This window comes from Megalobrama amblycephala, linkage group LG24 (genome assembly GCF_018812025.1).
Source record: "Megalobrama amblycephala isolate DHTTF-2021 linkage group LG24, ASM1881202v1, whole genome shotgun sequence".
NCBI lineage: Eukaryota > Metazoa > Chordata > Actinopteri > Cypriniformes > Xenocyprididae > Megalobrama > Megalobrama amblycephala.
Genome location: NC_063067.1, coordinates 9314513 through 9333159, shown reverse-complemented (window position 1 = coordinate 9333159; position 18647 = coordinate 9314513). Strand labels below are relative to the sequence as shown.

Here is an 18647-nt window from a genome sequence, read left to right as displayed (position 1 = left end):
ATCTTCTCTTCCTATACCATCTATTCCTTTCCCCACATCTCTTTCTACCTCTTCCAATGTTTCTCTCCCGCTCAATATTACCCTTTCTCTATCCTCTCCAAAATTCTTTTTTTCTTTTCCCCTTCCCCTTTTTGTAATAGAGATAGCTGTGTAAACAACTAGGACATTTGCATTTCCTGTGTGTATTACTAACTCTGAAGACACTTATTTGGGGCTGATTGAGAACATTCCAAGTGAATTTAATAAATAACAGAGTTTTGTTTGTTGTGTTTGGAAAAATGGTGCACAAATGATTGTGATTTTTGTAAAACTAATAAAAAGAGCTGCAAATGTTTTTTCTTGATATATTAAAGTTTTGGTAGGCTGTATGAATACTGTGAAAACTTTTGAGAATTCTGTGCACGTGTGTTTTGAAAAAATGATGCATGTGATTTGTAATTTGCATGAAATGAAGGAAAATTTCACTGTGTTAACTGATTTGAAAACAATGAACTGAGTTTGGGGAAATGTGTAAAATCTTATTGAGAAAAACTATAATAGGCTACTCTTTCTCTTGAGTTATTAAAAAGTGAAAATGACGTTTTTTTTTGTTTTGAATTTGTTTGGTTCCATCCAGTCTGTTTAGCTCTTGGATCCACAATCTTTAGCAAATAATCTTAATCTTTTCTAGTTTAAAACTAGACTAAAAATGACCAGATTGACCAGGTCTCTACCATCCCCAACAAGCTACATCAGCTTTGTGAAATGGCATTGGCTCTTGTGTGTCTCCTGACCATTACAAGTATGTCCAATATTTGTCAGGATCTATACAATACTGACAATATAACACATATAATTTAAAATACAGTTAATCTTTGTTTAAAAAAAAAAAAAAAAAAAACAATAGGTAAAAATACAGAGCCATGAACCTTTAAATGTCTGAATTAGTGAAATATACAGTATACTGTAGCTACAAAACATTTATTGTGTTGCACCCAAAAAATAACTTAAAATTAATTCCCTTAAAATGAGAATCAGCCTGTATGGGCCTGTTTCAGACTGAATTATAGTAAATATATATATATATATATATATATATATATATATATATATATATATATATATATATATATATATTTTTTTTTTTTTTTTTTTTTTTTTTTTTTAAACTAGGTCTATAGACTCAGCATTTATGTTTCAGTGAGAGCGCGGTCTACAGCGTTGATGCGTCATGAAATTCAAACTAAAAATAAATAAATAAATACATTTCTCAGTGCACACGCACAGCGGTAAACCTAACGTTACTGGTGCTTAATTTCGCTTGAAAAATGTTAGCATTTTTATATTCAGAAATAACTACGGAATCAAATTTCTACGATATTCAGACAAATTTTGTTACTGAAGATAATATGTCAGGTTTAAATGGGCGTCGGAAGCAAAAAAAAAAAAAAAAAGTTTTTTACTGGTGTAGATTGAATTTATATATATATGCTCCCATTTATTTTCACACATTGATCACACAGTGCATATACTTTTACCTGCAAAAGTGCGCACAACTGGAGAAATACAAGATTTCGTTAGATACAAAAGAAGCAGGGCCATAAGCAGGGTTTTATAATACCGTGGTCACAAAAGTTAGTTAGCTAGAGTGGTTCGGGGGCATGCTCCCCCGAGAAAATTTTAATTTCCTTGCTGTACAAAGGTGCATTTTAAGACGTTTTAAGGCCAACAATTTGGATAACAATAGCTTTAAAACCATGTCAACAAATACATGCATGCACAGTTTTGAAGCAGCTTTAATCGCATGTTTGGTAATTTCATGACTTTATTTACAACAGAATAACGACGGTGCACGCACGTTGTTTCTTTTGCGCTTTAGTTAAGCTATAATAATATTACTTATCTATGCAGCTCGCGCCGGCGCATTTGCGCGAGCAATTCTTGAGTTCGCGCCTCGAGCATTGTAGGCTGGTTGGAGTTTTACTGACATAGCCTGACAACATCTTATCTGACTGCAGTTCACTGTGCACCAATTATGGTGATCCAATCTTTAAAAGAGCAATTAAAATAGAAACGATACAAAGTCATTGAACAAGGAAAGCACTAGAAATTTTGTAAACAAGTCAGTTTAATAAAATTATTTCGTCATCGGACTCTGTGCTTTGAGAGGGCATTGACATATGAGCAGTACAGAGCCCATCTCGTCGCAATATTCCAAATCTATTGTCACTATTTGAAAATTGTCAGAAAAGCAAACTGTAGCCTATCCTTCGCACAAAATGTTGCACTGATAAGCGAAACTGAATACTGGCGCGTGGGAAATACTAACTGACATATGCTGAACCAGAATGGCCTAACTTTTTATAGCCTAAGCTATAACTAATAATAATAAATAATTAATAATTTCGTTTCTACGACTAATTAATTTAAAATAGTAATCGGCTTACGTGTCTGTAATTTCAGTAAAATAAGGGGATTTATTAGTTGTGGGAATAAGTTATAAATTCGTGGCTATGATCACCCTGCGAAAATGGCAAAACGGTAATGATTCGGGGAAAAGAATCAGATTGCATATCCAGAGGAATACCTCACCAATTAATGGACAAGGCTAAGTTTCTGTGATGCTAATACTGTCAAATAAACACAAGGTTTACAAAACCGTCGGATTAAGTGACTGACGCGCTCTGAAAAACGAACAGACAAATGCTGAATTAGAAACGATAAAAGTGAGTGGGTCCAATATCATTGGTCTTAAAAAAGTGGGTGGGTCTTGTCCCACCCACATACAATGGTTCCGACGCCCATTAATACTAATTACACTTAAGTGGTACAAAGAATTTATAACGAAATAAGGACATGTATGTTCCTTGCCTGAATGAACGCGCGTACACGAGCTCTACAAAAAATTATAGCCCTACTGAAATTTTAAATAAACTATGATGCTCATGTCAAATTATTAAGAGGATATTTGTGGTAAAATCTCCTTTTATTTCTTCCTAGGTTGCTTCAAACGTGCAGTTGGAGGAAGAGTCGTTTGTATGATTTGGAATCAGCTTAGCTTATTTAAATTTTATTTAGGCTAGACCTGCTGCTGCCATTTAAGTATAAATTAAAGCTATTTGGGAATCACAAATATATGTTTTTAATGAAGATGTTTCATTAATTTTCAGAAATAAATTTAACATCCTCTGTGTTTGTCAGTTTGCTTTATTCTTAAAGTGTTATTTTATCAGAAATTATCAGAGGTAAACTTACAGCTGCTATAGAATCCTGCTTCACCAAAGCGGAGAAACCAGGTTCAAATCCAAAAAAGAAAATCGACCCAGCTATAAGCATGGTTTTGGGTGATTACCAGCTACCATTTAGATACTAGGTAGGCTACCAGCCATGTTCCAAAACAGACTGAGCTAATCAATCCATCTGGTTTGTCCGATAACATCACACGCCACTGCGCCAGGTTTCCTCCTCTGAGTTTGCCTACTTCCAAAAAATTAAAGCGCGAACTAATGAGGAATAAGATTTACTTTCACGACGAAAGCAATGGATCTTAAATATAATAATAAAATTAATAATAATAGTAATATGCCTACAAGAAAAAAATCTCCTCCGTCAGCATTAGGTCGTAGAGATGTGTTTCTGTTCGTATGCGCCCTAGTGGTTGGGATATTGCTTTCGACAATCAATTTTTCTGAACCTGATCCTTTATTGCCTTTTGATCCTAAATGTGAGTATAAACTGTTTTTTTTATGTTTATTACTTAATTGTCATTAGCACGATCTAGTAGCTATACCTATGCCATTATGTCAATGCTTAGTCTGGTTAATACTGAGTGATAGTCGTATTTTTATTGCTACTCACCTGTATGTAACGTAGGCTACTCTTAAATTGCTATCTCAGTGCTATTTTCATACCTTTTTGAAAAGTATTCATATACAGTAATTTGTTTTGGGGTGAAAGTGTCTAGTTGCCTCATAAAACTTTTTTCTTTCAAAAACAAGTTAAGCCCAAACCCTTTGTTGAAAACAGTATTATGTAAAGTTGTGTATCAGACAGCCACCAATATGTTAATTATTACACACTACAAATATCTTTTCATATCTTTCAGGTTTGAAGGCAGATTTAAGAAAATCTCTCTTTGGGCAGCACATTGTGTCTAAAGTTGTACTAAAAGCTGTAACATCATTTATGACTGACAGCAAACCAAACAAACCGCTGGTCCTCTCTTTCCATGGGACTACAGGAGTTGGAAAAAACCATATTACTAAAATAATTGCAAGAAATGTGTACAAAAAAGGGGAAAACTGCAAACATGTTCACACATTTATATCTGAGCATCATTTCCCACACAAAGAGAAGTCAGATCTATACAGCGTAAGTAAATAAAAAAGATTCCAATATGATCAGATGGCTTAGCCTTAACTCTGGTATCTGAAGCCTTAAACTTGCATTTGCATGTTCTGTATATTCAGGCACAGCTAAAGCAGTGGATTCATGGAAATGTATCAAGTTTTCCCCGCTCTATGTTCATATTTGATGAAATGGACAAGATGCATCCACAGCTAATTGATGTCATTAAACCTTTTCTAGACTACAATGCTCGTGTAGACGGAGTGTCATTCCACAATGCAATCTTTGTTTTTCTCAGGTGATGCACTAATTGAGGAGCTTGCTTTTCAGATTTCCACAAACACAGTTGTAGGCAAGATATTATAGATTAATTGATAACTAAATATAGCTGTGCACTCCCCAAAAGAGATATCCAACCAAAGATAAGCTGTGTTTATTTATAGTAATGCAGGTGGGAAGGTGATTGCTGAAGTGGCTCTGGATTTCTGGAGAGAAGGCAAAGATCGGGAAAAGCTATGGTTGAACAGCAAGGAACTGGAGACTAAAATCTCCCAAAACATCTTCAGTGATAAGAACAGTGTGTATTGAAAAATCATTGAAGTATCCTTTACAGCAAAAAGTATATTTTCCTATTTATTTTTAAAATTTTACCCCCCCCAAAAGGCTGTTACTATGAAAAATAAGTTCATATGAAACACTAGTGAAGATACTTTGTGATTTTGTGTTTTGTTCTAACATAATTGAAAAAAAAAAATGTTGTAAAGTTTGATAAAGTGCATTTTTAATGATCTGTCGTGAGATTAGTAGTTTTTGAAAATATACCACTTGCTTACAGGTGGATTTCTGCACTCCAGTCTAATAAATCATCATCTGATTGATCACTATGTTCCCTTCCTTCCTCTGGAGCTGAAGCATGTGCGCAAGTGTGTCCTGGCTGAGATGGTCCATCTGAATATGATCCAAGACTTTGATCTGGCAGATGAGGTGGCCAGAGAAATGCCTTACTTTCCTGAAGAAGAGAGAATCTTTGCTGTTAAAGGATGCAAGTCTGTCAGACAGAAACTGGAACTGTATGATGATGACAGCGGTGAATTCACTGATTACTGAAAACATAGAAGACCAATTTTCCATATTAAAAAATCCTTAAAATAGTGTAAATAAAATGACTTCAGAAGCAATACTGAATAAAATATTAAGACTTGTTAACATAGAATGTGTGTTTAATACAAGTGTATTTTGTCTTGCACTGGCAGATCATTTCATACAAATATATAATGCCTAAAAATGTAAAAGATGCAGATACACAATAATCTATTTTGAGCACAAAAAAGTGTCTATTTTTCAGATGTTGATTTAGAGATTGTTAACATGCATTCTTGCATTCTGTCTGGGTGTCTTTTTGTGTTTTGTTTTTATTTGTTGGTCTGACTAAAACTTTCACCTATTTGAACTTCAAGTTCAATTGCTGCCTTAAATTTAAAATAAAGTGTTTCAACTCATTTTATATGTTGACTAGCATTGGATTGCTCTCTGTAAATAACTTACAGTATGTTTCAAGTAACTTACAGTATGTTTCAACTTAGCAAAGTGTGTACAAAAAACTATTTTAATATGAAATTTTTTTATGAATTGCTGCATTCTGTTCACTTGTCCTGAACGTGGTCTCAAATAACATATTTAACCCTCATATGGTCTTTGGGGTCCGTTTGGACCGCATTTGATTTTTCCCTCATTAAATGAGTGTTAACCTACTGTCTGTGTATTTGAGTGAATCTCTATCGATACAATGATTGATAACAAGGACACAAAATAAGTTCATTTAATTCATTAAATAACAAACAGTATCAGTAAGTATATCAGGAAGACTTCCCTTGAGAATAAAGAATAAATTAAGAATGAAAATAAAAGTATGTTGGTCACAGATTTATTTTGCATGACAGCTTTCAATATTTGCATAATATATTTCCATTGCGTGACTAACCAGCATTGTTTTAATAGGCCCGTTTTGCATGTGATAAAGGATGAGGAAGGCAGTTAAATCACATCACATGCACGACTACATAGATAGACAGATATAGATATGCAGTGCAAAGACTGTCCATAGTCTGGAGAATCTGTTTTGAAACTCATATAGGGATTTTGTTTATGATGAAATTGTAACCTTAAATTCATTGTTTTATTTGTTTAATTCATTATTTATTTTAGTTTGTTAATTCATGGTTTTATTTAAAAAAGGGAAAAAAGAAAAAGAAATTTTGATGTGAAGAGAAGAGAGAAGCGAGTTAAACGAGTGTGAGTTAGGCAGCTGTTCATGCTGTTGTGCCGATACTTCTGATTCTGATTAAAGAAAGAAACGTGAATTATCACCCTTGTAACCCGTGTTTTACTTATGTTAACCACGCTGTCAGACAGAAACTAGCACTGTATGATGATGAATAGATAAAAGCAGCACTTGTCGTTCACTTTTGTTGTACTGTTGCTATTTTAACACTTCATGTAAACAGAAATTAAGTATTAATTGACTTTTCACCTTTGTTTTTGATGATTAATATTCCAGTGTTGGTGATGTTAGTCTGCAGTATTTAATACTCTGCTTCTCAAGGTAACACTGTGAATTAAACATTTTCAGCTATTTGATTGTGTCCAGTCTGTTTAGCTTTTGAATCCACATTCTTTGGTCCTGCCAGATAGATAAGAACCGAGATCTTCAACCATTTTCAGGTCTATGGTTTCATATTGTATAAAAATAAATACTGCAGTTTAAATTCTGGCACAACGTATTTAACTAATTAACTAATTAATTCCTTTGGGAATGGGATTGTTTTGGACAATTTTAAACGTCCCCAGTCACAGCGCAGCGATTTCCACACACGTCTTAACTATATCACGTGGTGAAGGTACACTCAAATATGAATAAAAAAAAAAATAAAAAAAATAATAATAATAATAATAATACACTTGCAACTCACTTAGTGCTTAAAATGAGTCTAAAATGCAAAATAATAGTTAAAAGTTTAAAAAGTTGTAATTTCTGTACAGTAGACCTATAAACAGCTTGTGAAAATGAGAAATATTAAATTCAATAATAAATATTAAAAATATTTGTTGAATGCTGTTTTATTTATCTCATATTTATGTTGTTTTATTTTCTAATGCGATTTTTCAAAATAGCGTAATAGTTTAATAGTTTTTTGTAGTTAGTTTTTTGGGGGAATTATATTAAAACCAGACCAAAAATCCTAATAATAAAATTAAATCATCATAATTATTCATGTAAAATGTTCAACAAACACAGCTCCAATCACGGCGTCTTCCATCCACCGGTTTTTAGCCTTTGTAAATGCCACGCTTAAAGGTGCCCTAGAATTTAAAATTGAATTAACCTTGGTATAGTTAAATAATTAGAGTTCTGTACATGGAAATCACATACAGTGATTATTTAACTATGCCGAGGTAAATTCAATTTTAAATTCTAGGGCACCTTTAATATTGTTAATTATAGGCCAAACGCCTTGATTGATACTGCTGTGAAGAGATTAATACCTCTTCCACTCCCATTACCACAACTGGGGTGCCCTTAGCAAGGCATCTAACCTCCAATCGCTCCCCAGGCGGCGCAGCAAAAAAAAACGGCTGCCCACTGGTCCGGGTGTGTGTTCACTACTTTGTTTGTGTGCACTTGGACGGGTGAAATGTAGAGCACAAAGTCCAAGTACGGGACACCATACTTGGCCCCATGTCACATGTTTTTTCTTTCCTTTCCTGTGGGTGTGCCGAGTGCACTATATACACTTCTTCATCGGTCAGATTACCTTCCAAAACGAAAGTGTGAACTGGGAGGCATACGTATATTTGCTTTCATGATGATAGTATTGCATGTTTTAATAGTTTTGTTTCTGGTGTCTAATATAACATCAGCAACCTTGAGTTGTTCAGGTGTGCTCTGGGTGACTGTGGGTCTGTTAGCGACATTAACTCCTATGTTAATAGTAGAGTTTGAACTGGATCCTTTATTGCCTTTTAATCCTGAAGGTGAGCAAACTCTCAAACTACTTTATTGTATTTATGTGACAATTCATTGAATGATAGTTGTATTTTTTTTTTTAATTGCTAACCTGTAAGTAACCTACTCCTAAAGTGTATTATATTTCATGCTATTTTCATTTTTTAAAACTACAGTGTTTACAAAGTGCTTTACAAAAAAAGAAATACATGTGTGCATTCACATAAAAGAAAAAAGAAAAACATACATGATAGAAATAATACTAAAAACAACAATAAGACTGAGGTCTCTGTCAACATGATTCCTAACTTTGTGACCTGATTACAAGCTTTTAGTGATAAAGAGTCACGATATAGAGCAATAGATGTGCATTTTTACCAATAACAAGTAACCTACCTCCGTCTTATCTTTGTTTAGCTGTAGAAAGTTCTGTGACAATCACAATTGTATGATTTCTAAGCAGTCTAGGGTCCGTGTAACGCTTCACAATTCAATGCAATGCAAATGCAAAAATCAAAAATTGAAACCAGACGTTCATTTTTCTTGTTTTTCGGTTACATCATCAATGGATATTTGCCTTTTTTCCCATTTTTTCAATTTCCCTTTTGCAAAATGATGACTTAAGAAAAAATAATTTTAATAAATGAAATTAACCGATTTTCTATTTTTCCATTTTCTGTCATGCAATTTGCGGCGTGGGCTGTACCATTAGCACGGGGGTGTGGCCGCGGACTGCTGTCATCTCACTGATGTTTTCTTTACAATGCATGCATGATGAGGAGTAGTTTAAAAGAATGAACACAAAGGATGACCTTTTCACTCTATCATTTTTATTATTAATATAGTAACTGTGCTAAATATAAGGCAGTCTCGGACTGGCCATCGCGAGCAGCTGGGCTTTGCTGATTTGGCACATATTGTCTAGCTTGTTTGTATTTACTTATTCGTTATTACTTTATTTTATTAATATACATTATGCCCTTGGTAAGGGGGTGCATTTTACTTGGTAGGCTACAGTACAATCACGAGATCCCAGTTCATTTTCAGTGGTATGGGGCAGGCTTGCCAAGATCCTTCACGTCAATATATTAAAGATAAAAATAGGCTACTACCAAGCGAATATATATATATATATATATATATATATATATATATATATATATATATATATATATATATATATATATATATATTGAGCATCATTTAAAAAATTGTTAGGTTTTAACTCTAATGTTTTAGCCTAGCCTAAAATATTTTTTATAGGTTAACTATAGCTGTCAAGATAGGCTTATTCGATTTATTTCTGGATTCTCGCAGTAATCCTTTGGGTACACCACAGGCAACAAATAATGCCGAATAAGTCAATAAATAACTATAAACAAGATGGGCAATGTGCCAAATCAAAGTATTTGTATTTATTTATTAAAATTAATAATTGAAAATAAATCATAGTGCTCTTGATTTGCGTCATATAGATCGCACAGCCTCTACTGTAATGAACAGAGTTAATAACTGGGCTAGATTTAAGGTTATTTTAAGCGAACGAGAAGCTTGTGAAGTGCGGAAGCTCAAGTGGTTGCCGTGGTAATGAGCAATGCCCGCTAAAGAAAACATCTGCATTTTTACTGTACAAATATTGTATTACTACGGAAGCCCTAAAAGGCCATGGATTATTATCTTTTTCTATCTTGTTTTCTCATGATCACGACTTATTTTCTCGTGATCTCGAGATAACAAAAGTTGTTTTCTCGTGATCACGACTTAATTTTCTCGTGATCTCGAGATAACAAAAGTTGTTTTGTCGTGATCATGACATAAAAGTTCTTTTTACAATGATTGATTCTGAAACACTGTACCCGTATTCTACTGTTGCTATAGTAACGAACACAACTTTGAGGCGCATCTGATCGACGGTTAAATCATGCGCTGTTAGGCTATATCTTGCGGATATTTTAGCTAAATGTTTTCTTCACTTAATAATAAAGTTTACAATAAATAAATACATATGGGCTAATCAATCACTGTTCAATAAATGTACGCTTAACATATTGTTTGTGAAATTAACAATATTCAACAGAGCATCTCAAGCGCAGGCAGAGTGCCTTCAGAAAGATGCCAGATTATTCTAGAATTCTAAAACCTTTTAGATTAAACCAACTTTATTTTCCGTAGGCTACTCATTTATATTTCATAATGTGTTTGTTATTTTTATTCGTCATGTAGGATAGGCTGTGATATCATGTGCATTAAACTGTCTTCCTCCTATCTTCCATTAAAAAGAGGTGCAATACTCCAGATTTCCAAAAAACAAAGCAAAAAAAAACTTTAATCTAGTTGATATAGGCTAAAACAATCTTGGGATGCTGTTTGAGAAGCGTGTTTATGTGTATGTGTGTTGTTTCCTACAAAGAAATGTAGAAAATACAATAGGTTACACACTATCACTGAATTAAAGCTGCTGTAGGTAACTTTTGTAAAAAAAAATTTTTTTACATATTTGTTAAACCTGACATTATGTCCTGACAGTAGAATATGAGACAGATAATCTGTGAAAAAATCAAGCTCCTCTGGCTCCTCCCAGTGGTCCTATTGCCATTTGCAGAAATACACCGCTCCCGGTAAGAAACAACCAATCAGAGCCAGGAGGAGTGTCTTAGCAGTGTCAATCAATCAAGCTCGCGTGCGCGCTGATCTCACCCCTCCCATGCACAGCGCCGGCGCATACAGGCTTCAAGATTACCGGTGTGCCGCAGCTTTGCTTATGGCGGAAAAACAATCCAAACTGTCAATTCCTCGAGTGGCACCTGCTCATAAAATAAAGACGGGTAAACGGAAAAAGACAGATGACGATGATAAAAAAGCCAAAAAGAAAGAATTAGATAGAGCCCGAAATAAAACGAGGGTAAATATCGGAGCGGCTTTTCCGAGGTGCAGGGAGCTACGTGTCCTGAACGGATTAAAAACCGATGCAGAGTCAGCCACATTTCTGCTTGACAAGTAAGTATCCCTGCTTGATTTGTTTAATTTTTTAAGAACTACACAACTAAGATAATTTCAAAACAGGACTGACAAATTATGTATGGCATGGTTTCTTGTAGATTTCAGGGTGGTCCTTTGCATATAACATCGTTTTATTTCGCCATAAGCAAAGCTGTGGCACACCGGTAATCTTGAATTTGACGCCTGTACACTGTGCATGAGAGGAGTGTGATCAGCGCGCACGCGAGCTTGATTGATTGACACTGCTAAGACACTCCTCCTGGCTCTGATTGGTTGTTTCTTACCGGGAGCGGTGTATTTCTGCAAATGGCAATAGGACCACTGGGAGGAGCTAGAGGAGCTTGATTTTTTTCACAGATTATCTGTCTCATATTCTACTGTCAGGACATAATGTCAGGTTTAACAAATATGTAAAAAATATTTTTTTACAAAAGTTACCTACGGCAGCTTTAAATGACATTGGCTATAAATCATATTTCTTATCAATATACATTGTGACATTTTTAGGTAAACGAACACTGAAACTAAGATGATTAAAATAGCGTCTTAATGATACACAATAAGGTTCAAACAGAATAGTATACGGTGACATCAAAATTAGTTTTAATAAACAATAAGTTTAGTATCACACCGAACTATTGCGGTAGTGAAACTATGGTGAGTCATGCAATTAGTCAGAACGATAACAGATAGCCTACACTTTCAAGCAAAATAATTATAATCAGATAAGTTAATCACTTAACGCACACAATACTGCAAAAATAAAGCGATCACGAAAACTATCTCTGTCCGAAACTCGTACAATCTGAGCCAATATGAACTAATACAGTCAAGTGGATATTTAGAGCGCATCACCAGTTATATTTGGTAATATACTGCCACCTGTTGCTACATTTGTGTAATTTAGAGCAGAGATTAAGTCGTGATCACGACAAAACAAATTTTGTTATCTCAAGATCACGAGAAGATAAGTCGTGATCACGACAAAACAACTTTTGTTATCTCGAGATCACGACAAAATAAGTCTTGATCACGAGAAAACACGATAGAAAAATAATAATAATCCATGGCCGTTTAGGACTTCCGTATATTACAAACAAGAGCTAAAAACTTAATGTTTTGTATATTTTTTTTTATAAATTTTTTGTATATTTTCGCTTGGTAGTCTTTTTTATCTTTCATGCTATATTGACGTGAAGGATCTTGGCTAGACCTTGACCTTGGCTTGCTGCTCGAACTGCCCTCCATCTGCTGTCTATCCCACTGAAAATGAACTGGGATCTCGTGGTTGTACTGTAGCCTACCAGTAAAATGCACCCCCTGACCAAGGGTATTGTATATTAATAAAATAAAGTAATAAGCAACGTGCCAAATCAGCCAAGCCACCGCGATTTAACTTTTCCCAGCTGCTCGCGATGGCCAGTCCGGATAGTCTAAGCACAATTATTATATTAATAATTTAAAATGATAGCACTTTGATTGAAAAAGGTCATCCTCCATTCTTTTAAACTACTCCTCAACATACATGTAGTGTAAAGAAAGCACATCAGTGAGATGACAGCAGTCCGCGGCCACACCCCCGCGCTAATGGTACAGCCCACGCCGCAAATTACAAGACAGAAAATGGGAAAATAGAAAATCGGTTAATTTCATTTATTAAAATTATTGTTTCTTAAGTCATCATTTTGCAAAAGTGAAATTGAAAAAATGGGAAAAAAATGGCAAACATCCATTTATGATGTTAACCGAAAAACAGGAAAAATGAACGTCTGGTTTCAATTTTTGATTTTTGCATTTGCATTGTATGGTCTGAAAATTGAATTGTGAAGCGACCAGGTCCAGCATGGTGGAAATTGAATTATGGATTTTTCCATGTACAAAATTGAAAATGCATTTCAACATTGTTGAAATGTTTTGTGCTTGTTGAGTTTTCAGTATGAACTATCAGACAGCCACCAATGTGTACATTTAAAACTACAAACAATGTCTCTGAATTAAGCAATGTCTTGTCACATTCTTTCAGATTTAAAAACAGATTTAAGAGACTCTCTCTTTGGGCAGCACATTGCGTCTGATGTTGTACTAAAAGCTGTAAGATCATTCATGGCTGACAGCAAACCAAACAAACCGCTGGTCCTCTCTTTCCATGGGACTGCAGGAGTTGGGAAAAATCATGTTGCTAAAATCATTGCAAGAAACATTTATAAAAAAGGGGACCAGAGCAAGCATGTTCACACATTTATATCTGAACATCATTTCCCACACAAAGAGCATTCACACATCTACAGTGTAAGTAAATAATACACATTTCATTTTACATAATCCATATTTCAAGTTAGTTAGTTAGGAAGGTGGTAGTCTAGCTGTTGCAAGTGTTTAGTCAGTAGCTTTTTTGGTGAGCAAGGCCACAATGCTCCCCTGTGGATTCACGCGTGACCATGGTTAGATCAAGCTATAATAGTTGAAGCTGAAGGTGTGTGCACATCATGTCCCAGTTATGAAAGCTCAATAACATACCATAACGTCCACTGCAAAACATTATTTTATTAATCAGTATTTTTGTGCGATATGTAAGAATTTTGCAGTAAAATATCCAAAAACCACTAGGTCAGTGTTATATATTTTGTTCACTTGAGTTCTTACAATATCCCAAATGCTTCCAACTATTTGTAAATCGTGAGAAAATTGCAATTTTAACCAAGGCTCCGGGACGTGTGGGATGTGTGAGGAGTCGCCTGTCAATTGCGTCATACCCGCCTTTAATGGAATATTAGCTTCGGTCTCTGTCAGTTTCCGGTTTTATTTTGTAGAAACCATGGAAACACCAAAGACGCTTTAATATATTACATGTTTTAATAGGCAAGAGAACAACTGTTTTGATACATTTATAAACAGAAAAGTAATTGTTATATAGCTTATTGTTTAAATCTAATTTTCTTGATTTTTTGCGAGTACCATGCTTTACCATGTCTCAGAAAAAAACACTATTTTGTCAAGTAGCTAACATAGCACAATCAGATGCAGCTTTATTTTTAGTAACAGTAATACAGAATTTTCTCCATCATACAATACATTTTAAAATTAATTGCATGCCATTTATCAACACAAGTTGTAAAGTTTGGAATAGATTGGTTCAGGAATGTGCTACCAGGATGGTGTGTCCATTAAAACGCAGTGGATCTAGTACTCAGTCCATGATCTTTATTTGACATTTGGAGGCATAGGAATCGAACCATGGCAACATGAGTTTCAGACAGAGTTGTATGGTGTCTAAAAAAAACCAAAACAAAGAACAAACAAGGCTTAGATACAATACAACTCAAACAAATCATAATCCAATTAACAAAAAAAAAAAAAACAGTTTAGCAATCAAATATGAGCACTAATACATATGAATTAAATCACATAAAACTCAAACATACATAACTTCAAGAAATAACATTAAATACCAAAAGAAATAAACTTACATAGTCAGAAACGCATCAACTGTACTAGAGGTAGTGATGGCCGATTTCGAAACACTGCTTCATGAAGCTCCGAAGCTTCATGAATCTTTTTGTTTCGAATCAGTGATTCGGAGCGTGTATCAAACTGCCAAAGTCACGTGATTTTAGTAAACGAGGCTTCATTACGTCATCACTGTTTCGAACCAGTTCGAAATTTCAGTGGTTCACCGATAGAGGGCGATGATAAAGTGAGCCCATGAATCATGCAGATTCACTGAGAACTATTGAACAAGTGTCTCGCTTTACCCTATGGTTTTACCTGATCTCCGATCAGTTTTATACAGTTGTAGATGTTTTAATTATACATTAGAATAATTAAAATGAATAATGGTAGTTATTAATCTCTTATTGGCCTGTTTAGCTTGAGCCATGGAACAGATAAACAAGCCTTTAAAATTGATAAAAGAACACAAATTATACAGACACTCTATATTAAATCTTATTAGATGATTAGTTAATTCCATTTAATTGATTTTACTTTAAATAAAACTTTTGAAATACATTTGTTAAAGTGTATTTTTAATGCATGTTTGGCCTGAGTTTTGTTGCATTTGCACTGCTCTGACCACTAGGGGTCACCGTGGAGACGGGTGTCAGATTGTTTCGAAGCCTTGAATCATTACGGCACATTTGATTCAGCTGCTTCAGTGTTTCATGAAGCCTCGATCTGCCCATCACTAACTAGAGGCTCTCTTTGAGGATAAGGACAAGGAATGTCAGGTTCAGCTGCATGCTTCACACACACCAAACAGCAGCAGCTAAATAATGATTCAGTGCACCTGAAGAGACTTAGCTCCACCCATGGCTGACTATGTCATGTGACCTGGGAATTCTCAACACAAGCCATCCAGCATGTAATATGATATTCTAAAATCGATCTAGCTTACTGCAGTGTGCAACAGTGTCTCACAGCAGCCATTTTCAACACACTCAAATGTATCTAATATGATAAACAGCGCTGTGTTACCTCATACTCATGACCAGAAAAGCGGAAGTGGCGCCAGTGACTGTTTCATAATAAAAGCTCTGCTGCTCGTGAGGTGTGTTGCGCAATCGCTCCAGCTCCTCGTTCAGCTCCCACAACACTTGGTCCTGCTCTGCTTCATACTACAGTAACGTTAATAATCTCATCCATGAACATGATTTCTTCCCGAGTCCCAAGATTCTGCACTCAAACTTGGCGTCATCAAGCTACGCCTTTGTTTTGAATAGGCCTCTAGCGACCTCTAGTGGACAGAATTATTACATACTGCACCTTTAAGTTCTAGTAAAATACATTTATGAGATTAGTTTTCAGAAATTGTATCTTGAATTTTTTTTTTTTTTTTTTTTTTGTCTTATCCCAGATGGCTTTACCTTGTTTTAAGCATAAATCTAATGTTTTACAGAGCAAAGAAAAACTTATGGGTTTGGGACCAAAAGAGGATAAATGGGTGAACTACACCTGTAAGCAGTTTCGTACCTAAAATAAACAAAAGACAAATATTTTACTTAGTTTTTATTTTTATATAGTTCTGTCTACACATTTTGCCATTATGAGCATAGCCAAAGTAATTCAGGAGAGTTAACTCCTTTAACTGATGCTTTATTTATATGAAACAACATCAGTTTCACCCAAAACCATAGCTACTGTACTACAGTGTTACTAAAACATAGTAAATCATATTCTTAAAAAAAAAATACAAAAATTGCATGTTCTTAAAAGCATTTGCATGTTCTATACATTCAGTCACAGCTAAAGCAGTGGATTCATGGAAATGTATCAAGTTTTCCCCGCTCTATGTTCATATTTGATGAAATGGACAAGATGAATCCTCAGCTGATCGACGTCATTAAACCTTTTCTAGACTACAATACCCGTGTAGATGGAGTGTCATTCCACAATGCAATCTTCATTTTTCTCAGGTAAAAAATGGAATTGTCAGATTCAAGCGGATTGGTAAAAAAATACCTCAAAAGAGTGACCCAACTAATGAGAAACTGTTTATTTATAGTAATGCAGGTGGGCGTTTGATTGTTGACATGGCTCTAGATTTCTGGAGAGAAGGCAAAAAACGGGAAGATCTATGGATTAACAGCAAAGAACTGGAGACTAAAATCTTCAATGATAAGAACAGTGTGTATTGAAAAAGCACTGAAATATATTTTGCTATATAGGCCTATATATATAGGTATATTCATATGAATATGTTTTTGATAAGTTTTATATGTCAAATGTTAATAAAAAAAAGCATTATATTCCTAACTGATTTTTTTTTTTAAATGGTTGTTTCTTAAACCTTAAACCTCTTACATTTGATTTCACTTAAACCTGCATGTACATTCTTGTATTACATATATGAAATTTGTTCCTTTACATTTTACAGGTGGGTTTCAGCACTCCAGTCTAATAGATCATTATCTGATTGATCACTTTATTCCTTTCCTACCTCTGGAGCTGAAGCATGTGCGCAAGTGTGTCCTGGCTGAGATTGTCCATCTAAAAATACCCCGATTTCATGATCTGGTATATAGTGTGGTCAGAGGCATGCCTTACTTCCCTGAAGAAGAGAGAGTCTTTGCTGTTAAAGGATGCAAGTCTGTCAGACAGAAGTTGGTGCTGTATGATGATGAATAGATGAAAGACTTTCGCAGAACTTCTTGTTCACTTTTTTTAATACTGCTGATGTTTCTTTAATGCATATAGTTGAACAGCAATGAGGTATCAACTTTTCACCACAGTTTTTGCTTACGATTAATATTAAGATTGATGTGGTTTGGAATTGGTAAAATGTGTTAGGAAAAAAAAATATGATCAGAATATCAACTTGCTTAATAATTATGGACACACTTGTACAGTAAACTCATGAAGAGATGAATCACAAAATGAACACAAGTGAATATACACAACATGCAAAACAGTTCATACACAATAATGTGAACTCAAAAACATGTTAATATAATTTAAGAGCTCATAAAGTTCAATATTATCACAGTTCATTGTAAGAACTAAGAAGCACATTGTGTAACTCAATGTAAAGAATTTCTGTATGGTTACAATGAGTTAAATTTGAATATAGCCTACACTGTAAAAAATGACCGTGATTTTAACAGTAAAAGACTGTAAAAATGCTGCGGTGAAAAACTGTCAATTGGTTTACAGAAAGTTTCTGTACTATATACGGTGAATAACTGTAATAGATCTAACGGTATATTTAATGTAATTTTACGGTAAAATACCGTTAAATTCACAGTTTTTGGAAGTGAAAAATAACAATTCATTGTAAAATTTACAGTGAAAAACCGTAAATTGACATTCCCACAATTCCCTGCATGACACTTCACATTTGATATATTTTCGTTGAAATAACTCTGTTTCTTCTTAGTTTTTCTCATTTTTTTCTAATCAGTTATGTACATTAGGGTTTTATGTTACATCTAATGTTGTTAAATTAATGTTTATTGCATTTTTAAAATTTCATGCATGTTACCATGATGGTGTTTAGTGTGTGTGTGAATGACACTGTGTGCACTTTCTATATATTAGTATTGTGTTTCTCAGCTTGTGGAAAAGCTGCTTGTGATGAACTTTGATTCATCATGTGACTCTCATCACCACTGTGTTTGGTGACTGTCAGTGTATTATAAAGATACAAAACAGATATTAGTACTTCATTAGGTTGGTAAATTAACATTATATCAGTTAATGAAATACGTTATTTTACCGTAAATTTTACTGGGATTTTTTTTACAGTGTACTGAAATCCAATGTTAAATATACATATTTAAAATGTAAAATTCACATGTAACTCCGTACGGTTTGATGTCATTTT

At 34.4% G+C, this 18647-nt stretch overlaps 2 protein-coding genes across 2 annotated transcripts; both read left to right on the top strand.

Annotated features, from left to right (window-relative positions):
• The first annotated feature begins 3190 nt into the window (after positions 1 to 3190).
• LOC125260532 (torsin-1A-like) lies at positions 3191 to 6048 on the top strand. The gene is made up of 5 exons (XM_048178940.1): positions 3191 to 3703; positions 4085 to 4350; positions 4449 to 4624; positions 4770 to 4903; positions 5162 to 6048. The coding sequence occupies exons 1-5, from the start codon at positions 3520 to 3522 to the stop codon at positions 5431 to 5433; spliced, it is 1032 nt and encodes a 343-aa protein (XP_048034897.1). The 5' UTR covers positions 3191 to 3519; the 3' UTR covers positions 5434 to 6048.
• Positions 6049 to 8158: 2110 nt separating this feature from the next.
• Positions 8159 to 17997, top strand: LOC125259840 (torsin-1A-like). The gene is made up of 5 exons (XM_048177783.1): positions 8159 to 8358; positions 13353 to 13618; positions 16565 to 16740; positions 16830 to 16951; positions 17202 to 17997. The coding sequence occupies exons 1-5, from the start codon at positions 8187 to 8189 to the stop codon at positions 17450 to 17452; spliced, it is 987 nt and encodes a 328-aa protein (XP_048033740.1). The 5' UTR covers positions 8159 to 8186; the 3' UTR covers positions 17453 to 17997.
• Positions 17998 to 18647: the final 650 nt, after the last annotated feature.